At 40.0% G+C, this 19,385-nt stretch overlaps 1 protein-coding gene across 2 annotated transcripts in view; it reads right to left on the bottom strand.

Annotated features, from left to right (window-relative positions):
- Wdr72 (WD repeat domain 72) overlaps positions 1-19,385 on the bottom strand; it is a 176,242-nt gene that overhangs the window by 68,431 nt on the left and 88,426 nt on the right. For both annotated transcript variants that reach the window (XM_060384761.1, XM_060384760.1), the window contains exons 15-16: positions 4,563-5,377; positions 1,788-1,879 (exon numbers count right to left, since the gene is read on the bottom strand). In XM_060384761.1, coding sequence (XP_060240744.1) covers positions 1,788-1,879; positions 4,563-5,377 — 907 coding nt within the window. The remainder of the gene's footprint in view (positions 1-1,787; positions 1,880-4,562; positions 5,378-19,385) is intronic.

Raw genomic sequence — 19,385 nt, forward strand, 5'->3', positions numbered from 1 at the left:
AGGAAGGAGCTCTATTAAGAACTTTGATATATGAAGAAGACGGCAAGGAACCAGTCTTGGTCTACCTAGAAGGGATACTATCAGAGTCACAAAAATGAAGAGTGATTTGATGAAGAGAGAAGGATGGAGAGAGGGAAAGAGTCAGATCTACATGCCACTGCTGTTTCTCTGGTTATCAGCAGTTTGACTGTCATTAACCCATCTAATTTTCAGGAGTGCTGTTTTGTCCCCAGAAGGGAAAAAACAGTATAAGATCCTCCTTATACTTTTAATGCAATGTGTTTTTTATATATCAAGTGGGACTTCATATGCAAACCATTAACAAAATTCTTGAAACACGCCAGGGCAGCATAATTGAACATTATTAGTAAACTTTCCTAGAAAGAAATGTAAATGTTCTTTCTGAGTGGTCTAGTAGGCCACTGTGTACCACGGGTCAGGCATGCTTAGCCTCAGAGGCAGCTCATGCATTGGGCCAGGAAACTTATTCTCATTTTAAATAGGGATTTAATAAAAGTGAAAGACAGGCTCAAGGGTATATCCAGAGTGATCTTCAGAGCTGGACCTTAATCTCAACTCACCTGTTTTATTTCATATCTTCAAACATTGTTCTAGCCAGTGTGTATCCTTTACACTTAGTCACTTGTTGATTTCATGATATACCAATCCAGAACAACTGTACAACTCTTTCTAGGCACTAAATACAATAATGAATGAGACTGTCATAGAAATGGAAAACATCATTATTAGCGGGAAAAACAAACAAACAAACCTGGAGAATGGTACAAGGGGGGAAGAGGTGAGATGTTATAGAGAGAAGGTGAGGCATTTGAAGAAGACCTGAAGGATGAAGATGATCAAAGGATAGTAGGTAGGGCCCTGTGGACACCAGAGGAATGAACAATCCAGGAAAAGGCAGAGCCAATGCTGAGGTCTTGAGACCTGCTTGGCATGTTGCTTAAGGATAAAGAGACAAAAGTAGGTGCTACTTCATTCTGCCAGGGCATGATGTGTGGGTGAGGCAACTTAAGAAGGGCCTTGAGCGTATGGGAGTGATGTAGCTTGAGTCTCAAGTGAAAAAGAAGCCAGTGGAAGATACAGAGAAATACAGAGAAAGAGAGTGACAGACAGAGAGACAGTCACAAAGAGAGATAGAAACAGAGAGAGAAAGAAGAGCTCCCACTTGGAAGGAGTGTAAGGGGGAAGGGCAGGAGTAGGGAGCGCTTAGGGACCCACTGTATCCACTCAGATAACAAGCACATCAGAGCAGAGGCTCACACTTGGGGTGTGGCCATGGGTAGTCAGAAGCATCAGACTCTGGGTGACTGAAAGAAGACAAAGTAAGACAGTGGCACCGAGGTTCTGGCCTGAGAAACAAGACTGAGAAAAAGAAAAAGGTCCCTAGTATGCTAAGACTTGGAGAGGCAAATTTGGCATCAAAATGTAATCTAAAGGCAGAGACGATTACTCAGAAGAATTTGAGATTGTTATGCAGATAAAAATAACCTCCTGAAATAGCCAGAGAACTCTCTGGTAGTAGCTTTTGGGAAGGGGGCGTGGTTATTAAAAGCTATGGATGCAATGAATCTTCCAATAAGTTACACAGGACTTTACTATGCAACATTTCATCTGCCGGGAACTCTCAGATGCTTGGAAGTCTAGAGACCCATGGATGCAGTCTATACATTTTACAGTGCCACTCATTGCCATTCAGTTATGGAACTGTCATTTTATCTAACAGTGAGAAATACACCAGAACACATCTGTGTCATTGACGACCCTCTTACCATTTCTTAGGTGACCGTAGAAGCTTGATACATTCAAAATATCACTTCCGGGGAATTTTCCCTTGTTGTGCACAGACTCCATTTTGAAGGGTCTGTTGGGAGAAAAAAGTTTCAAGGGGTGTTACTTTAAATTTATGGTAAACTCTTTGAGAAATAAAACTGATGACACAGGCTCAAAACTACGTTAGCAAGTTGGGGATTGAACACAAATTATTTTCAGCATTATCCTCTACACACAGTTTCTCTACTTTATCTACATTCTCAAATAAACTTCAAATATTAGCTCATGAGAATGAACTGTGCCTACTCCCCCCTTTATTAGAGAGGTCTTGTTCCCGTAGAGCAAGGTATCTGGATGCTATGACTGGTTTAAGAATACCAATGTTGACATCCATGAGGGAACTCTCCCAGCATGTCCTCGGGTTCTGTGCCAGGCCATTATTCCTGTCACTGCCAGGGATGCTGCCACAGGCTGTTTCTTCAAATTCAGTGCAGTTATACACCCTGCTGGTAAACACATAGGGGTTTCTCAGCCTGCACCACTATAATAGAGTATTGGCAAGATAGATAGATTTGTTGGAAGGATTTGATATGACATATCCAGTAACACATTATTTTGATTTCTCAAAAACAAACAAACAATAAAACCACACTACCCTGGCTCCCACAGATCAAATTCAGAGCTGATTTAGAAAAGTTCTCATTCTGACACCTCCATTCCAGAGTTTGTCCAAATGAACGGTTGGTGTTTCTCTTTGCTTTGTTTGGTTGGCTTTGGTTTGAGACAGGGTCTCACTACGTATCCCTGGCTGCCCTAGAACCTCCCATATAGACCAAAGATCAGCCTGCCTTTACCTTTGCCCCAAGTAGAGTATTAGGATTAAAGGCCTGCACCACCACACCCAGTATTTTAATGGACAATTTTCTGAAGCATGGATAGATTTGTGGTGACTTTTTACGGCACTTCAATGATAAACATACTGAAAGCACACGGACTCCTCCCAAAGGACGTCAAACAGCTTTTCCATCCCAGATTATGTATTAAAAACAAACTTCTACCCTACACCAACTTGGGCGATTGTTGGTAGCCCAAGTCAGAGAAGACTTCTTGGCATTGATCATCTCCCAGCTCACGCTGTAAATGAGGGAAACAAAGTCTAGGCAACACACAGTCTGACAGCACACAGGAGTGCCATGGTGGATGCTAGGCCCGCTCCTAAGTTTTCAGGCTCAAGACTGATAACCTATTTTAAGCATACTTCTTGTTGTATAAATGTTTAGTAAGAGAAAGAAAAAAGGTTGCTCTTAAGTCTATCTTAATCTTGTTGTTAAGTATGCAGGGCTGGGTGGGACTTGGTTGTTCAAGATGAACAAAGGAATGTAGAGTCAGATTGTGTATATGAGGCAGAAACTTCCCGAGTCTCCACTGTCTCTGCGTTAACCCCAGGAAAGTGGACATTAAAAGCTTGGAACATGGCAGCGTTGTGGTGGGAAGCTTAGGAGATCTGTCTGGACTCTGACAGACTGGCAGCACTCGGTGGCAGGAGCTCCGTCACACAGCATGTGGGACAGACACTTGCTGAGCTGAACCCTCATCAGATTGCAGAGACCTCCCACTCTGCAGCGAGCAGGCTGAATCCTGCCCTTGAGCAGCAGCGTGGACTTGTCCTACGCTGGTGAATCTCACCCTCTCACCCTCCACCACTCCCATCACATACATTCCTCCTTGGCCACTTCCTTTATGGCAGTGGCCCTTACTAGTTTGATGTGTAGAGTTTGTATTATTTGAATGAACCCCTCCCTGCCTTGAACAAAAACCTATATTCTCTATCTTCTGTAGGCCATACGCTTTGGACACACTTTAATAAGCATTTGGTAAACTGAATTCGATTTAATAACATCAGAATGAAAAAAAAACACGCAATCATGTATGTGAAGGGACGACATAGCAACTGCTGAGTATTAAACGACAGCTGCCACCTCTTACTAGGATGCAGTGCCTCCCCTACAACCGACAATTGCACCACTCCGATCTCAATACGCCAAGCACACGTTGAGGTAGGAGTTAAGATATAAAATTTCCAGCCATCATAAACACCCGTTTAAGAATTCTTGGTTCAGATCTAACTGACATCCTGTTAAATGAACCATAAGATATGTACATATGTATTTGTAAGTACATATGTATTTGTAAGTACATACGTATGTATGCATATGGCAATCCATCTAGGCTTTCACTGCACGTCTAACCCTATGGTTTTTCTAGCACATGTGAATACAATGGATATCTGTTGAGTGAACCAATGCTATTTCTAATTTTATTTTTGTGTTGACGTGTATATTCACATGTGTGTATGTGTCTGCATATACACGTAGAGGCAATAGGTCAGTGTTGAGTGTCTTTCTTGGTCTTATATTTTGTGACAGGGCCTCTCACTGACCCCAGAGCTTATTGCTCGTGCCGGTTCCAGAGATCTGCCTCTCTCTCTGTATCCCCAAGGCTGGGGTTAGAGGTCTTCATCTTCGCATGACATCGAGACATCTCCCTAACCTAAATGAATTAATATTAAAACATATAGACATATAATTAACCTTCAACCCAATGAATTAATAGGAAAATTTGTTTTCTGAATGAGTTCTGGATTTAAAAAGTTGTTGCATCTCCAACACTGTGTCCCAGCAGAAGGAAGGAAAATGAGATGGCTAAACACAGAGAGGGATCATAACAGACTTGATGTCTGCATTAGAATCATATGTCTCTCTAGTGCCTCTTACCTGTCGATTTCACAGGCCAGATCCAAAGGCATGTTAACTAACTTATTAACTAAAAACAGCCTGCTCAGTAAGTACACTATAGTATCTGATTGTTGCAAGGCATCACAGTGATTCTCCGGGCCTCTGGGAATTCCCGTCTGGTGCGGAAGAGCGGCTGTGTATTTATTTGACAAGTCCAAAACTTTCCTGGAACACAGATTTACTCCTGAGTACTCCTTCATTTCAGTACTACAAGCATCCCACCCAGGCAGCATCAGGGAGAAGAGGTCTTTGTTTAAAGCAAGTCCCAAAGACACAGGGCCCTGCAGCTTTAAGATGCTGAGATGCTTGGTACAGAGGCTGTCTAACTCTTTATCCACTCCCCACGGCAAAATGCAAGACAGAAATAATTTCGCCATGTCTATTGTGAGGCTAGCATCGACCTTCCTGGATAGCTTAGGGCATGTCTTTTTGGAGCTCTTCATTTTCCTCTGTCTTGTAATACCATCACTCTCCTCTGGGAATTTACTGATGCTGTCCCCAGGGGCCAGGCTGTCCCCACTGGGCTTGGATTGTGCCTCTGCCTGGAGAGAAGTACATGATGCTTTGTTTCTTCTTAATGTCAGTGTCTTCTTCTCTACCGTGCTCTTGGCTCTCCTCAAGATGTCACTTCCATAGAATGAGCCGGAAGGATTAACATCACTTAGGGGAGTGGGCAGCAGTAGTTCAACAAGATTTTCCAGATCAAACAGGAGAACATGGAAGCCAATGTGACTCCATTTTGTTTTCACAGGCAAAACATTAAAAGGTCTTGGGACTGATGAGGCATCAGCAACCTGAGGGGAAAGATATGAGCATATCAGAGTTCATCATATGTATTAATGTTCTGACATAATTGTGGCAGAAAAAGAAATATTCAGTTATAGTTAAAGGCAAGAAGTATTAAGTTCTGCTTAAAAAAAAAAACTAATAAAGCTGTGACAACTGGTCTTGTTTCAGTTAGGAAACTTTCTAAATTGAACTTTGTAGATTCTAACATCCATATAAACTTTCTTTCCTCAAAGATTTTCCCCTAAGTAAATTAGAACTAGACTTCTGGAAAACAACAGCACTAGTCCTTTAAAAAGAAATCATTTTATTTGTGTGTGTGTGCATGTGTCCGTGTGTAAACTCACCTAAAATTGAATAGGGAACCAGATCCCCTAGATCTGGAATTATAGTCTGTTGTGAGCCAACCATATGGTTACTGGGAACTGAACTCTGATCCTTTTCAAGAGTAACACCTGCTGTTAACTGCTGAGACATCTCTCCAGCCCTATCTATCTATTTCTCTATCTATGTATCTTCTATCATCTATCTATCATCTATTTATCATTTATATATTATCTATTTATCATTTATTATCATCCACCTACCTATTTATCTATCATCTATTATCTATCAATCTATCATCTACCTATCTCTATCTATCTATCTATCATCTATCTATCTATCTATCTATCTATCTATCTATCTATCTATCTATCTGTCTTCTCTGAATTTATAAGAAACAATAAAAGGAAAAGTAACACTGCAGGAAAATCAACCAGCTTCCCCTATTTGGATTCCAAGGCAGTGTCAGGACTGCTCACTAGAGCTGAAGGTCTCAGGTTTACGACTCCTTTGATTCCACACCAGTCTTACCTTCACATGTATCCACAAGTGACCCACTCAGAGTCATTGAAAAATACCTATGTTGTAGCTATAAAATTCAGCAAAACTGCAAATCAATGAAAATGGGAAAGCATTTAATATCTCCTTCATGTAGACATCAGTAATATGCAAGTTCAATGGTCTCAAGTTCAGAAAACATGTTGAAAATTATACTTTGTGAATTTTCCTTTTATAAAAAAATGTCTTCTCCTCAGAGAAAATAAAAATAATTACCTACAAGTTTCATAACTTTTACAATTTAATCACTTCTTAGTTTTTGCTCTTGGATTTGACCTGCAAATCCATAGGCAAATGAATTCGTAGCCTATGAATTTCCCCCTGCTCACTGGTCTAATTACTTGGGACATCGATCAATGTATTTATCACTGGATACAAAATTATGTAATAACACAAAAAAACAAGGGCAGCATGTAATCCAGTAGATCACCTTACTGTGGTCTCCCTTTTGACCTTGTCAGCTCTACTATAAATCAGAAAACCCATGTCAGGTTCCAAGACAAGCTTCTCACTTACTTAGACTACGATTAACCCCTTTTAATAGTTGCTGATAATTGTTCAAACTGACATCTATCTTTATCTGATAGCCATGTGCTGACCTTCACAGTGTCATGTGTCTTTTTGCCTTTATTTTTGTTGCCTCTCTCTCTCTCTCTCTCTCTCTCTCTCTCTCTCTCTGTTTCTTAATGTTGATATTCTTCGTAAAGAATCAACTTTTAACTTTGTTTAGCTTCTCAGTGGAATAATGTTTTTCTTGAGAGACAGTTTTGCTGAGCACACAGTTCCAGGCTGTCTCACGGCATTTTGAAGGCATTATTCTGCAAAGTCTGGCTTCCTTTCTTGTAGTGGAGAACTCAGCTGCCGGTCTAACTGTCACTCTATCTGTCTCTCTCTCTCTTTTCAAAGGTGCATCTGTCATTAATATTTTGATGTGTATTTTTTTTTCAAATCCCAGTTCATTATTTCTCAATCATATTTTAAGGCTATATTCTTGCTTTTTTCCCCTTAATCATGCTTATTTTATATGTTACTTTGCTTTTCCATTTTGTCTATGATTTCCTGGTTCTTTCTTTGCATGAACTTGACTGCATGTGATTGTTTGTATGAGATACTGTCAGGAGGGTCCCTGAGGCACAGGGTAAGGTTACATTCTTCAAGAGAAAACTTCAGTTTGTGACTTGCCTCACAGTCTGGCTTGTCACCCACAGGACACCTTTAAAGTACAATGCTTAGTTTAAATGCTTTCGTCCTGTGCAGGTACTATGAATTGCACGGAGCAGTCAATTCTCTGCCAAAATGATTTCCCCCATTCATCTAAGGTGGAGACGAGTTAAAGGCACAGAGCTGCATTTTCTCATTTATTTGTGGAACATATCCCCAGGCTTGGTCTATATTCTCACTGTGTGTGCAGTTCCTCCGGAGTGATGGACTAGGGCTGTTAGCAACATCTCATCACAGCTGGATTGGTTCATTCTCCTCAGTCACCTGTGGAGCGGTTAAAATTAACCTACATTCCCAGGGACAAGACCACAGTTTCAGCTTTCTTCATAATCTACTAGAACCGCATTCTCATCTTGATTTTTAGCATATCAGGAGTTCCTTCAATGTCTTGTTAATTCAGATAAGAGTTCTAGAGATTAAAAAATACTTTGTATTTTTTGAGACTCTAGTAGGACCGATGTCTAGCTTACAAATGGACAGAAATTGGGTTTGTGAGAGCAATACTTTAAAAATAATTTTTCATAGAGAAAAATGAGCATCTTCACATGCCACAGAACTGATATCCACAGTCTGCTGCATGGAAAATGGGTGTCATATGTTAAAGTCTTAAAAAATGTTATATGCCATGTAATACTGAAACTATTCAGAACTAATTTATCCCACAATTTCAAAGACGCATAAAGTCACATAAAACCAATACACAGCACAGATTTTTTTTTATGTCCATAAGCTGCACAATAAACAGCCTATGGCACAATGTGTCTAAATAAATCAGGTGTGTACTCCTAAGGGACTGTCACGTGGCTGTTAAAATAAGGATAGACCAAACGTATGATGTCTCAGCAAGGGATCTGCAGCCACTGCTGATGGAGATGATCGGGCTTTTAAAAATATAATACCAATTACGAAGTTGTGGATGTATTACTGTTTTCCTTTACCTGTTTTTAAATGTCTACAGAATTCTATGATACTAGCAATAAATTCTTTTTAAACAGCCATCGATGTTGTAAAAAAAATAATGCTAATTGATAAGGCATTGACATGCCCTGACTTGAGCTTATGAGTCCCCGAAAGGTCATAGGACAAGGCTTGGATACTGAGCTTATTGCACAGTTTGGAGAACCCTGTAGCAGCTGAACTGAGATTACTGTCAGTGTTCACTGAAATGGGATACTGAGACTCTGACCCTCAGTTCTCTGTCTCCTTTTTCCCTGGCTTCTAGAAGCAGAAGTTTGCTCTACCTTATGCCACACTCCAAGCCCCCACAACGGTATTTTACCAAAGGCCTGAAATCAACAGGGCCAGCTGACCTTGAACTGGAACATTTGAAACCAGTCAACAAAATATGCCTTTCCTCCTTACATCTGTGTGTCTCGGGTACTTTGTGATATAAAGGAAAGTAGGTTAACTCAACAGTCACTCTCCCACCCCACCCCCCAAAAAAAAACCCTGAATAGAAGTGTAAGATCAAAACTTAAAGGACAGATAAGCCTAAGAGTTTAGAGAACTACAAAAATTTGTAAATTATTCCTTCCTCAGGGCATAAAAATGAACAAAGTTTATTAAAGTATCATAGGACACGAACCTTAAGCCATTTATCTCCACACATACACACACCAGAACACACAAATAACTACCTTCTCACCCTCTTCCCACTCCTACAAACAAAAATAAAAGTTAACTTAAAACACAATGAACAACATATAAAGCCAGAAGACTATTACTCCTATGACTGCTAAGTGGGCTGTTATTCTTGGTGACTTAAAATCCAGCCATTAAGTCTTGTTCTGACGTTCCCTTAAGCCCATGTCTAACTTCCACCTGACCAGGGAGATTCACTTAAGAAACTGTCTCCTAAGTGTGAAACAAATGTCTCCAAAACGCCTGAGCATTTAAGCCCCTAATTACAGTTCAGTCAACAGTCACTCTGCAGAGATTGCCCCGAGCCTATTGGCCCCTGAGCACTCCAAGCCTCACTCAGGTAGTCCTCACTCCTGGCTCTGTTACTTTTAAAACAATATTTCCCTCTGAAAATTTTCAGATCGTGAATTTGAAATTGGAGAACGCAAAAGATTTTGATTAAGCACCTAAAAATTTTTAATGTATTCTTGCTTCTTTTAAGAATTCTTTGAGGAAAAAAAAAAATCTCAGAATGAGAGGCAAAGGTGTCTTTAAAGTGGAGTGGAAATTGTTAGATGGTTCTGGCAAGACTACCCCGTAACACACTTGGCGAATGTGGGTGTTTAGCCATAATTATTCGGTCATCCTTTCATTGCCTCTATCAGAAAAACAGGAAATGTGTTTGGCTGGGTTTCAGTGAGAAGTATTTAATAACGCCCTGAGTTTCATTTCTACCGCTGGAGTAAAAACCTTGATAAAAAGCAGCTTAGAGAAAAAAGGGTGTGCATCCGCTTCCAGGTCCAGGCCGCAGTCCATCACTGTGGACAAGCCACGGTAGACGGTTCACACGGCCAGTCACACCACATCCACCGATAAGAGCATGCTCGCTTACTTGTGCTCAGCTAGATTTCCCACTCTTACGCAGTTTGGAATCCCCTGCCTAGGGAAAGTGTCACTCACAGTGACCTGGGTCTACCCAAGGCAACTAACTGAAGACAATATACGTCCACAGACAAAAGCAATGCAGACAGGTCCTCCCGAGACTCTACCCAAGTGATTCTAGAACAGTGGTTGTCAAACTTCCTAATGCTGCAGTTCCTGATGTTGTAGTGATCACCAACCATAAAGTTACTTTGTTTAATTTTGCCACTGTTAGGAAACAGAATGTAAATATTTGATATGCAAGATATCTGATATGGGGGTGTCAAGCTGATCAGCAAACTGTCATACTATTTATGATTTTTGTGACTTAAATGACAAGCAGTATACAGTTCTGTCATTTTGCTATATCTTTATCAACTGTAAGAACCCCTTTATGAATATGATAATCCACTGGCAATCTTACTAAGAAATTCCCCGTTTGTCATTAAGCTTTTAAATTACTCCACAGGTTCTGTTTTATATTTGTAATGGTTTTAAACATAAAAACAATCATCTTAATGTACCTCTTTGATATTTTGGCACTCTCAAGCCTTTTATTGAATAATTACTAAAACTATTATTACATTTTATACTTTTCTAGAAATAGGTGTGGAAAACCTATAAGATCCTGAGTATATTTTGTAAGAGGTAGGTATGACTTTTATAGCTGATATGAAATAAAAAATGAATTATACAAAAGTCACTTCTGAGGTTTCCTCTCTTGATATTTAAGTTCCATCTTTTTCAAAGAACAGATTGTGATTTATTTATTGGACTCTTTTTAAACTTTATTTTTTTTCTCTCTAGTTATCTGTTCCTGAGAGAGCATAAACCCCGTAGCTTTGTTATACAGCACGTGTATTAGCACAGATAGAAAGGGAGAGAGACAGAAGGGCTCTCGTCCACTATACTGCTATGTTTGCGTTCTTTTCAGCTCATTTCCTATATTTATCTTTGCTAAAATTTTATAAGGCAATTCTTACATTCCCAAAATCCAACCGGTGAAACTTTGCAATTTTCTCAATATTAAATACACTGAGAAGAGGCTCAGTGGCTAAGAGCCCTGGCTGCCTTTCCAGAGATTGTAGGATTTAGTTCCCCGCATATACATTACAGCTTACATTGTTTGTACCTCCAGTTCCAGTGGGCCTGATGCCCTTCTGCCTCTGCAGGCACCGCATGCACGTGACACATGTATGCACATATATACATACATACATACATGCAGGCAAACACTCATACACATAAATAAATATAGATCTTTAAAATAAATAAGGAAATGTATGTACCTGTGAGTATAAACATCTTTAAAATACTGTGTTTTCCCTCTGGGATTCCACATTTTCATTAAATAAATAGTCTTTCTATTTTTAGCAGTATTTTAAATATAGTTTTGTGTGGGCCCCTTACATGCTTATCTATTACCTTTTTATTTTTTTATTTATAGCTATTTATAATTGAATGATATATTTTCAAATTGGCAATGTTTTCATAAGAGTTTTGTTTTTATCCAACTACCTTGCTAACAATTTTTGCATTATTTTTTAATTCATTAATCATTTAGCAAGATGCCCACCATTTAAATATTTGAATAAAGTTAGCTTGTTTCTTTCTCTGCATTTGGTTCTTTTTATTAAATATTGGTATGTGCTAAAATTTATGTAAAAAGTCTAAATAATTGTAAAATAGTAATTTGGTGTTATTTTAATTGGGGCTGATAATTACTGCTTTAAAATAATTTTATTTACCTACTGCAACTACAGCAGATGACTTGGGAGGTATTTTCTACTGTTATGGAAGTTCCGTTCACCTTTAATTATTAATTAGATGCTGATTTGCAGTCATATCAGGCAAAAGAAATAATACTGAATTCTAAATAAGTACTCAGTATCAAAATAACAGTATAACCTAGTAACGACTAGTTTATAAATCTTTTTTAATCTAAAAAATTTACTGATCAGAACCAGCATTTGTAACTGTCTGGATTCCACATGAAAAGAAACAAACATCCCAATACTCCTACAAATTTCTGTCTTGTACTCAAGCGAAAAGCATCATATCCACAGCCCAGTAGCATAGGTGAGCCCAATGCTGTGGTCTAAAGAGCTAGCAAGGTCTTGTTGTTGCTTCCCCCACCCCCACCCCTCCATAAATGTCAGGGTCCTCTCTACTCTGTCAAGCACTCGCTCCTAAAATTCAGCCTTGGTCCATTAGTGATGTATGAAAACCAATACTGCTACACTGTATTTTGGAAAGTCTTAAATAACATAGAAACCATCCCTGAAAAGTCAACTTAATGTACATGTTACTGACATGATATCCAGGAAGAGGAAAGCCTATTGCACCCCCCCCCCAAATACATCAAGGCATTAACTGATTTAATACACATAAGCACATAAAAATTTCATGGCAAGTACAGTTCAAATGCTGTTTTACCTAGGTGAGCCTTGTCTCGGAAGGCACTTTACCACTGGGATCCGCCTGGTTCTGGGAACTCAGCTACCTCCCTTAAAACATACATTTCCAGTAGCTGCTGAGGGGCCTCGTATTGGCTCCCCTCTCTCCTCCCTCCTTCTAAGGCTAATTATTTCGCTGACATGAGGGAAGCGCCTGGTGATCACGTACCCCCTCTACAGGCTTCAGTGCCTTTTTTATCAGACTCTAAGCTGTATAATACAAGTTAGGAGGAATTCCTTATAAATACAGTAAGAAATTAACGTTTATCCAAAGTTAAAGCAATCGCATGCAATTTTCATTTTGGAATTATGTGTTCTAAATATTTAGATTTGATACAGATGTTGGTTGTACAGTGTGTTAGTTTATGAAGATTAGTGACATAGGGCATAATGGGTGCCCGGCCTTCATTTCAATAGCAAATCAATGAATACATTGCTTAATGAATTCATGTACTAGTAACAGCCATAAGTTTACCAACCAGACTTTTACTAAGGAAGTCAAGCAATTGCTCATGAGGCATAAGCAGGCTATGTGAGATTTTCATGCACCTTTCCTCTCAAAGATGATGCAATTCGCCTAGAAACTTCAGGGTCCATTTGTTTCCAAAGCTTACAGTGTCACACTCTCTAAACTTGATGGAACTTAGCTGGGGCACACTTCCTAGCAAACTTTTCCTGGCATGACCCAGGCAATGCAGAAAACCTGGCACATCTGCACATTCCTGCTGGTGGAAAGCGACTTACTCTGGGTATTTCTGGCTTTGGCCCCATGTAGGTCTACCCTCAAAATAATAGTATTTGTATGGCTAGTTCTAGGTCAACTTGACAGGAGCTAGAGTTATCTGTATGGAGGAAGCCTCCATTGAGAAGATACTTCCCGAAGACCAGGCCAGAGGCAAGCATTTTCTTAACTGGTCATTGATTGGGGAGAGCCCAGCCTGTTGTGGGCGGTGCCATTCCTGGGCAGATGCCCCTGTGTTCTGTAAGAAGGCAGGCTGAGCAAGCCAGGAGGAGCAAGGCAGTAAACAGCATCCTTCCATGGCCTTTGCATCAGCTCCTGCTCCCAGGTTTCTGCCCCGCTTTGAGTTTCTGTCCCGACTTTCTTCAGTAATAGACTACAATGTGGTGGTGACAGTCAAATAAACCCTCTCCTTCCCAACTTGCTTTTATCATAGTGTTTCACCATAATAGTAGTAAACCTAACTGGAGCAGTAGTGTTTGCTTAAGTTAAAACTGAATGTGTTTGTGTGTATGCATGTGTGTGTGCGTGCTCATATGTGTACATACATGTGTGTGTTTGTGTGTATCTACAAAGAGAAAATATAATATCCTTTTCAACAATTCACCAATTTCACCAGGATCAAGCTTAATATATCAAAATTTAACTGCTATGTCACTTCCATGGAGAATTACCTAATAAAGAATTTAATTTACCTGCGCAAACTAAATTTATCTACAAAGACTTTAACCTATAATATAGGATAAACCTACAAATATCTGTACACCTAAAGAAGCTAAGCTAGAAGGAGGACCCTGGGTAAGATGAGCAATTCCCCTCAGAAAGGCAAATGGAATGGACATTGGAAGTAGGAGAAAACAGGGAACAGGACAGGAGCCTACCACAGAGGGCCTCTGAAAGGCTCTACCCAGCAGGGTATCAAAGCAGATGCTGAGATCCATAACCAAACTTTGGGCAGAATGCAGGGAATCTTAGGAAAAAAGGGGGAGGTATTAAGACCTGGAGAGGACAGGAGCTCCATAAGGATAGCAACAGTACCAAAATACCTGGGCAAAGGGGTCTTTTCTGAGACTGATACTCCAACCAATGGAGATAACCTAGAACCCCTGCACAGATACAGCCCATGGAAGCTCAGTAACCAAGTGGGTACCCTAGTAAGGGGAGCAGGGACTGTCTCTGACATGAACTCAGTAGCTAGCTCTTTGACTGCCTCCCCCTAATGGGGGAGCAGCCTTGCCAGGGCACAGAGGAGGACAATGTAGCCAGTCCTAATGAGACCTGATAGGCTAGGGTCAGATGGAAGAGGAGGAGGCCCTTCACTATCTGTGGACTTGGAGAGGGGCATGGGAGGAGATAAAGAAGGGAGGGTAGGATTGGTAGGGGAGCAGGAGGGGGCTACAGCTGGAATACAAAGTGAATAAACTGTATAAATTTAATTAAAATTGTTTATAAAAAGAAAAAAAAAGACTAACTATTGAAAATGTATAGTTATAAACATTTATATACAGCCAGAATCCTAGTTGTAAAATCAAAGTCAAGTTTAAGTTTTGGCTTTAATTCTAAGTGAGAAATTAATAGTGAGTTGATATAATTATCCTAGGGATAAGTTTATGTTGTGATTTGAGAAAAACAGGGTATTGCCAGTCGTGAAATGAAATGATCCTTACTGCAAAGCAAGGGTTTGAGGCAGCTCCAAGTATTTATACTTTTTATGTACGTATGTCTGTCTATCTATCTATCTATCTAAACTTGCTCTTAATAGTGATGCTATTTTACCACATGCAAACACAAGCTGAAAGTATAAAAAAGTGCCCTTCACACTTAGCATTGTGAATTTAAAATAAGGTTTATTTTACCATGTCCTTGCTAGCAATTTGGAAAGTGTCTTTGGGGTCCACTCTCGGTACAGTATCGTTCAACTTAAGAAGAACTCATTATAGGGCTGGAGATATGGCTTAATGGTTCAGAGCACTTGCTGCTCTTGCAGCAGACCTGAGTTCAAGTCCCAGCACCCACAAGATGGCTCACAACTGCCTGTAATTCCAGTTCTCTATAGGCACGCACATGGTGCAAAGACACACATGTAGGCAAAATATTTGTATGCATAAATAAATAGATCATAATAAAAGACATTTCGTCAGAGACAGCCCCTGTACCCCCTACTGGGGAATCTAGGGGGAGAGTGGAGGGGGGGACTGGGAGGAGACGAAGGAGGGGGCTGCAGCGGGGATACAAAGGGAAAAGGTAAAGGCTATTGCTAGCATTCTGTCTGTAAGCCGAATACTTACAGAGCCTCCAGTATAAACAAAATAGGTATTTTATAATTCTATGTTTAATATTCTTACAATTGAAATGCCACATGCAAAATTTCAGACAGATTAAAGGATTTAGGGTAAGACCAACAGCAACTATCATTTTATCGTAAGTATTACATGGGGTCTATTCAAATCAAATAGCTTACAGGATATGCTAATATTAAAATTATTTACTGTTGAGAAACTGAAAATAGTCAACATTATTTTACTTGTATAATTTATACATTTCAGTGGCATAATTTGATATATATGTTTCTATTTAGTATGTAATGATGAAATGAAAAATGTAAACTTCCTGTTTCCTTAAGCATTTTTAAGTATTACTAAAACCCTGAAATTTAAATTTTTTTAAAATGACATTTTTATTTAAAAAAAAAATTAGCTCTTCAAAAAAAGCATTTCTTCGGGAGAATTTTGTTTTTATTGTCAGAAACTGGTACCCTGTTTAAAGGGACTTTTAAAGGTGGATTACTAAATTCGAAAGGCCAGCAAAGGGTTTTGCTCTTCCTGAACCAAATTCACGTTAGCATTTATAGCCAATACGTTGATTTCACAGGACACCACAGCAGCTGGGGATATGCTGCTGATGAAAACCTCATTTTACAAAGAGGAGCCAACCCTGGGCCAATAGCGATGAACACCATCAATGTGTCACTCAGACAATAAGGTGCAAATGAGAGTGTCGGCCATTCTTTGAGACTGTCGGAGCCCTAGGTTACAGGACGTAGTTGCCGGCAGTAAAATCGTCTGGGTCCATCTGGTCAGGTGGAGGGTGGCCTGACTGGCAAAGAGTAGACAAAGGAGAAAGGCTTCGTTCTGCCACCGACGCACGGAGAGCTTGGAGAACTGGGCTCGCAGCAAAGACAATATTATCAAGCTAATGGCGTGGGCAATCACCGGGCCACCGCGAAGCCCAGGTACCAGCAGGGTATCTATTTTCAGATAAGTGCTGGCGTACGTTTTTCCTTGCTCTCGCCACGGCAGGGGTAAGAGAACTCAGCACTTGAGACCCACTGCCTGGTAATAAATTACTATATTGGACACTTTTTGTTTTCTTTCACCAGTGACTTCCCGGCGCCGTCTTACTATCATTACCAATTAAAAGACAGCCTGCTTTAGCCAACTGTATCTCACTATGTATCAGCCCTGACGCTCCAATTGCCTTGGCACGTTCCTCGGGGTCAAGAGGCCCCTTTGACCTTTCTCTCCTAAGTCTTCCTGACCACTCACTTATTTGCAGCAATCTCGGCTGAACAGATGGACACTTTCTGCGACACTATAAAGCTTAGAATATAAAGATAAATGAAATTGTGTCTCAGGCTTCAAACTGGTTTATGAGCCTGTTCTACAAAACCTCCAGTTTTAAAGTCTATAATCTCACCCCAGCTAATAGAAAAGATTGCTGGTTTCTTTTTAAAGTGTTGGCTTTATAATTTAAGTCTGAGAAATGGAAGAATTCTGTAAGATGGGTAGTGGGTTGACTGTATTTCTAATTAATGTAACAGCTCGTTTTGAAGCACGGGACGTTGCTTTCTGTGCCTCTTGTTTTCATTGATGGGGGATAGAGGACATCACTCTATAGTGAAGTACACATGGGGGATGAAGGATGAATGTTCTAATTTGTCTCTTGCACAGTTTTTCTTGTACCGTATCACTGACTTTCTCAAAGGTGACTCGAGCATTTTTGCTCCTCTGAACGTAGAAGGAAAACTAATAACCAATCTCTTTATTGTGACTTTTTGACATATTCGTATGAGTTTACCACCATGGTTATTTGGATATTTTAAATTTGATAGTTTAGCCTTGGGTAGCCTATGATATATTTTTCTTCACTTAAAGGCTATCTCCTTTAAATAAAATGAGTACGTTATTTATTGTTCAGATTGGACTACTTTCTAAAGTGAAATAGTGAGCCATTAATAATCACGTTGGAACCACAGCCGTGAGCCATGACTGTCTCAGCCAACCTGGATGGATTCCCATATGACCTCAGATGTGTGTAGGGCCATTAATTTAATTATGAAAAATAATGAATGTTTCTGTGTAACTACTGGCCGTGGAGATGTCTTTGTGTGTAAAGTGCTTCTAACACAAACACAAAGACTTGAATGTGAAACCCCAGTAACATCAAAACCAAGTGTAGTGGGAGGTGGGGAGCCATGGGACCAGGGGAGCTGGCTCAAATTAAGAGTGGGGTCGAGGCATGTCCAAACACCAGAAATCTTGTCCTGAGATCAGCAGGAGTAGGATGGCCTCCCAGTCCCCACACCTGGGCCTGAATGTTCCAGCAGAGAAAGGCAGAGCCCAGGAGCTTTCTGAGCAGTCAGTCCAACCAACGCCAAAGGAAATTCAGCCAATCTAGCCAAAACTTCAAGTTCAGTGATCCTGTCTCAAACAAACACACAAAGGCAGAGAACAATACAAACACTCCATGTCTGCCTCTCATCACGGCATGCATGTACACATGTACACACACATAAATAACTTAAAAATTTTAATACTAATTTTGTATGAATAGTTTTAATAACTGCAAAAATAGCTTTTTTCTAAATTTTCAGGTTAATGGGTCCAGAGAGAAGGCTCAGAGTTAGAAGTACTGGCTGCTTTTGCTCTTGCAAAGGACATGGGTTCAATTCCCAGCACTCACATGCCACTCATAACTGTCTGATTCCAGGAGATCTGACACCCTCTTCTGGCCTCTGAGAGACCAGGCACACACAGGCAAGACACCCATGCACATGAAAATAAATTAAACTTGCAGGATGAAATTTTTTTTCAGTCCTTAAGCATGTCAGATTTGTGTGGCTAATGAGAAATGAACCAAGGGCCCAATAAAAAGAATATTACTCAATAATTAAAAAAATGTATTTCCAAATTGTGTACTTCATGTCACCAGTTGCCCTATTATGTGGTATCTCTAAAATCATACCTCAGTAGTCAACTAAACTTATTATCATAATTAAAAACAGTCGCAGTAAATAAGGAATAATACATGTGTATATGTAATAGGTTTATTTTGATGTGTTTATTTTTTATTTATCTTTTGGTCAGCCTGGAGACTGAACCTAGCACTTTTTTTTAAAGATTTATTTATTATTTATACAACATTATGCCTGTACACCAGATCTCACTATAGATGGTTATGAGCCACCATGTGGTTGCTGGGAATCGAACTCGGGACCTTTTGGAAGAACAGCGAGTGCTCTTAACCTCTGAGCCATCTCTCCAGCCCCTGAACCTAGCACTTCATGCATGCTCTGGAAGTGCTCTATTACTGAGCTACACCCAACCCTCCATTTATAGTTTGGCAGAAAAGATTCAATGCTTTTCAAAAACCTTTGAAGATCAAAGTAAGGGAGGGTTAAGAAGAGGAAGATGAGAAACAGAGTTACCAAGAAGTCAGGTAGAATGTCCTGGTTCATGTCAGGAAATTAACAGATTAGAGAAAAAAAAAATCTGGGGACAAATCCACATCCCCCCAGAGAAAAACTCAAACACAAACAAAAACCTACGTGTCCTCACCTCTGGAATGAGAGGAAAGCCAAGAGCCAGCTCTCAGCCTTCAATATTTTAGAAAAAAAATTAAAAACCAAACAGCCGACACCCTTTTCTGAGGCAACACCTCTCTGGAAGGAAAGGCTGTAGGTTCTTGCAGATAGAATTTTAGAAATAAGTACGTGCCTGGCCCCTGGGATATCTTTACGTCTTTCTTAAAGTCCCCGGCTACGTGCTCCTGCTAGCTCCTTACTGATGAGCGAAGGGCAGGCTGGTGCTAGCAATAAAGAAGAAATGAACTAGGGTGGTTTTAGCTAATGAGATTTGGGCTCTTATCCAATTTGGCATCAATAGAGGGATGAAAAGA

The sequence above is a fragment of the Meriones unguiculatus genome, chromosome 6 (assembly GCF_030254825.1).
Source record: "Meriones unguiculatus strain TT.TT164.6M chromosome 6, Bangor_MerUng_6.1, whole genome shotgun sequence".
Classification (NCBI taxonomy): domain Eukaryota; kingdom Metazoa; phylum Chordata; class Mammalia; order Rodentia; family Muridae; genus Meriones; species Meriones unguiculatus.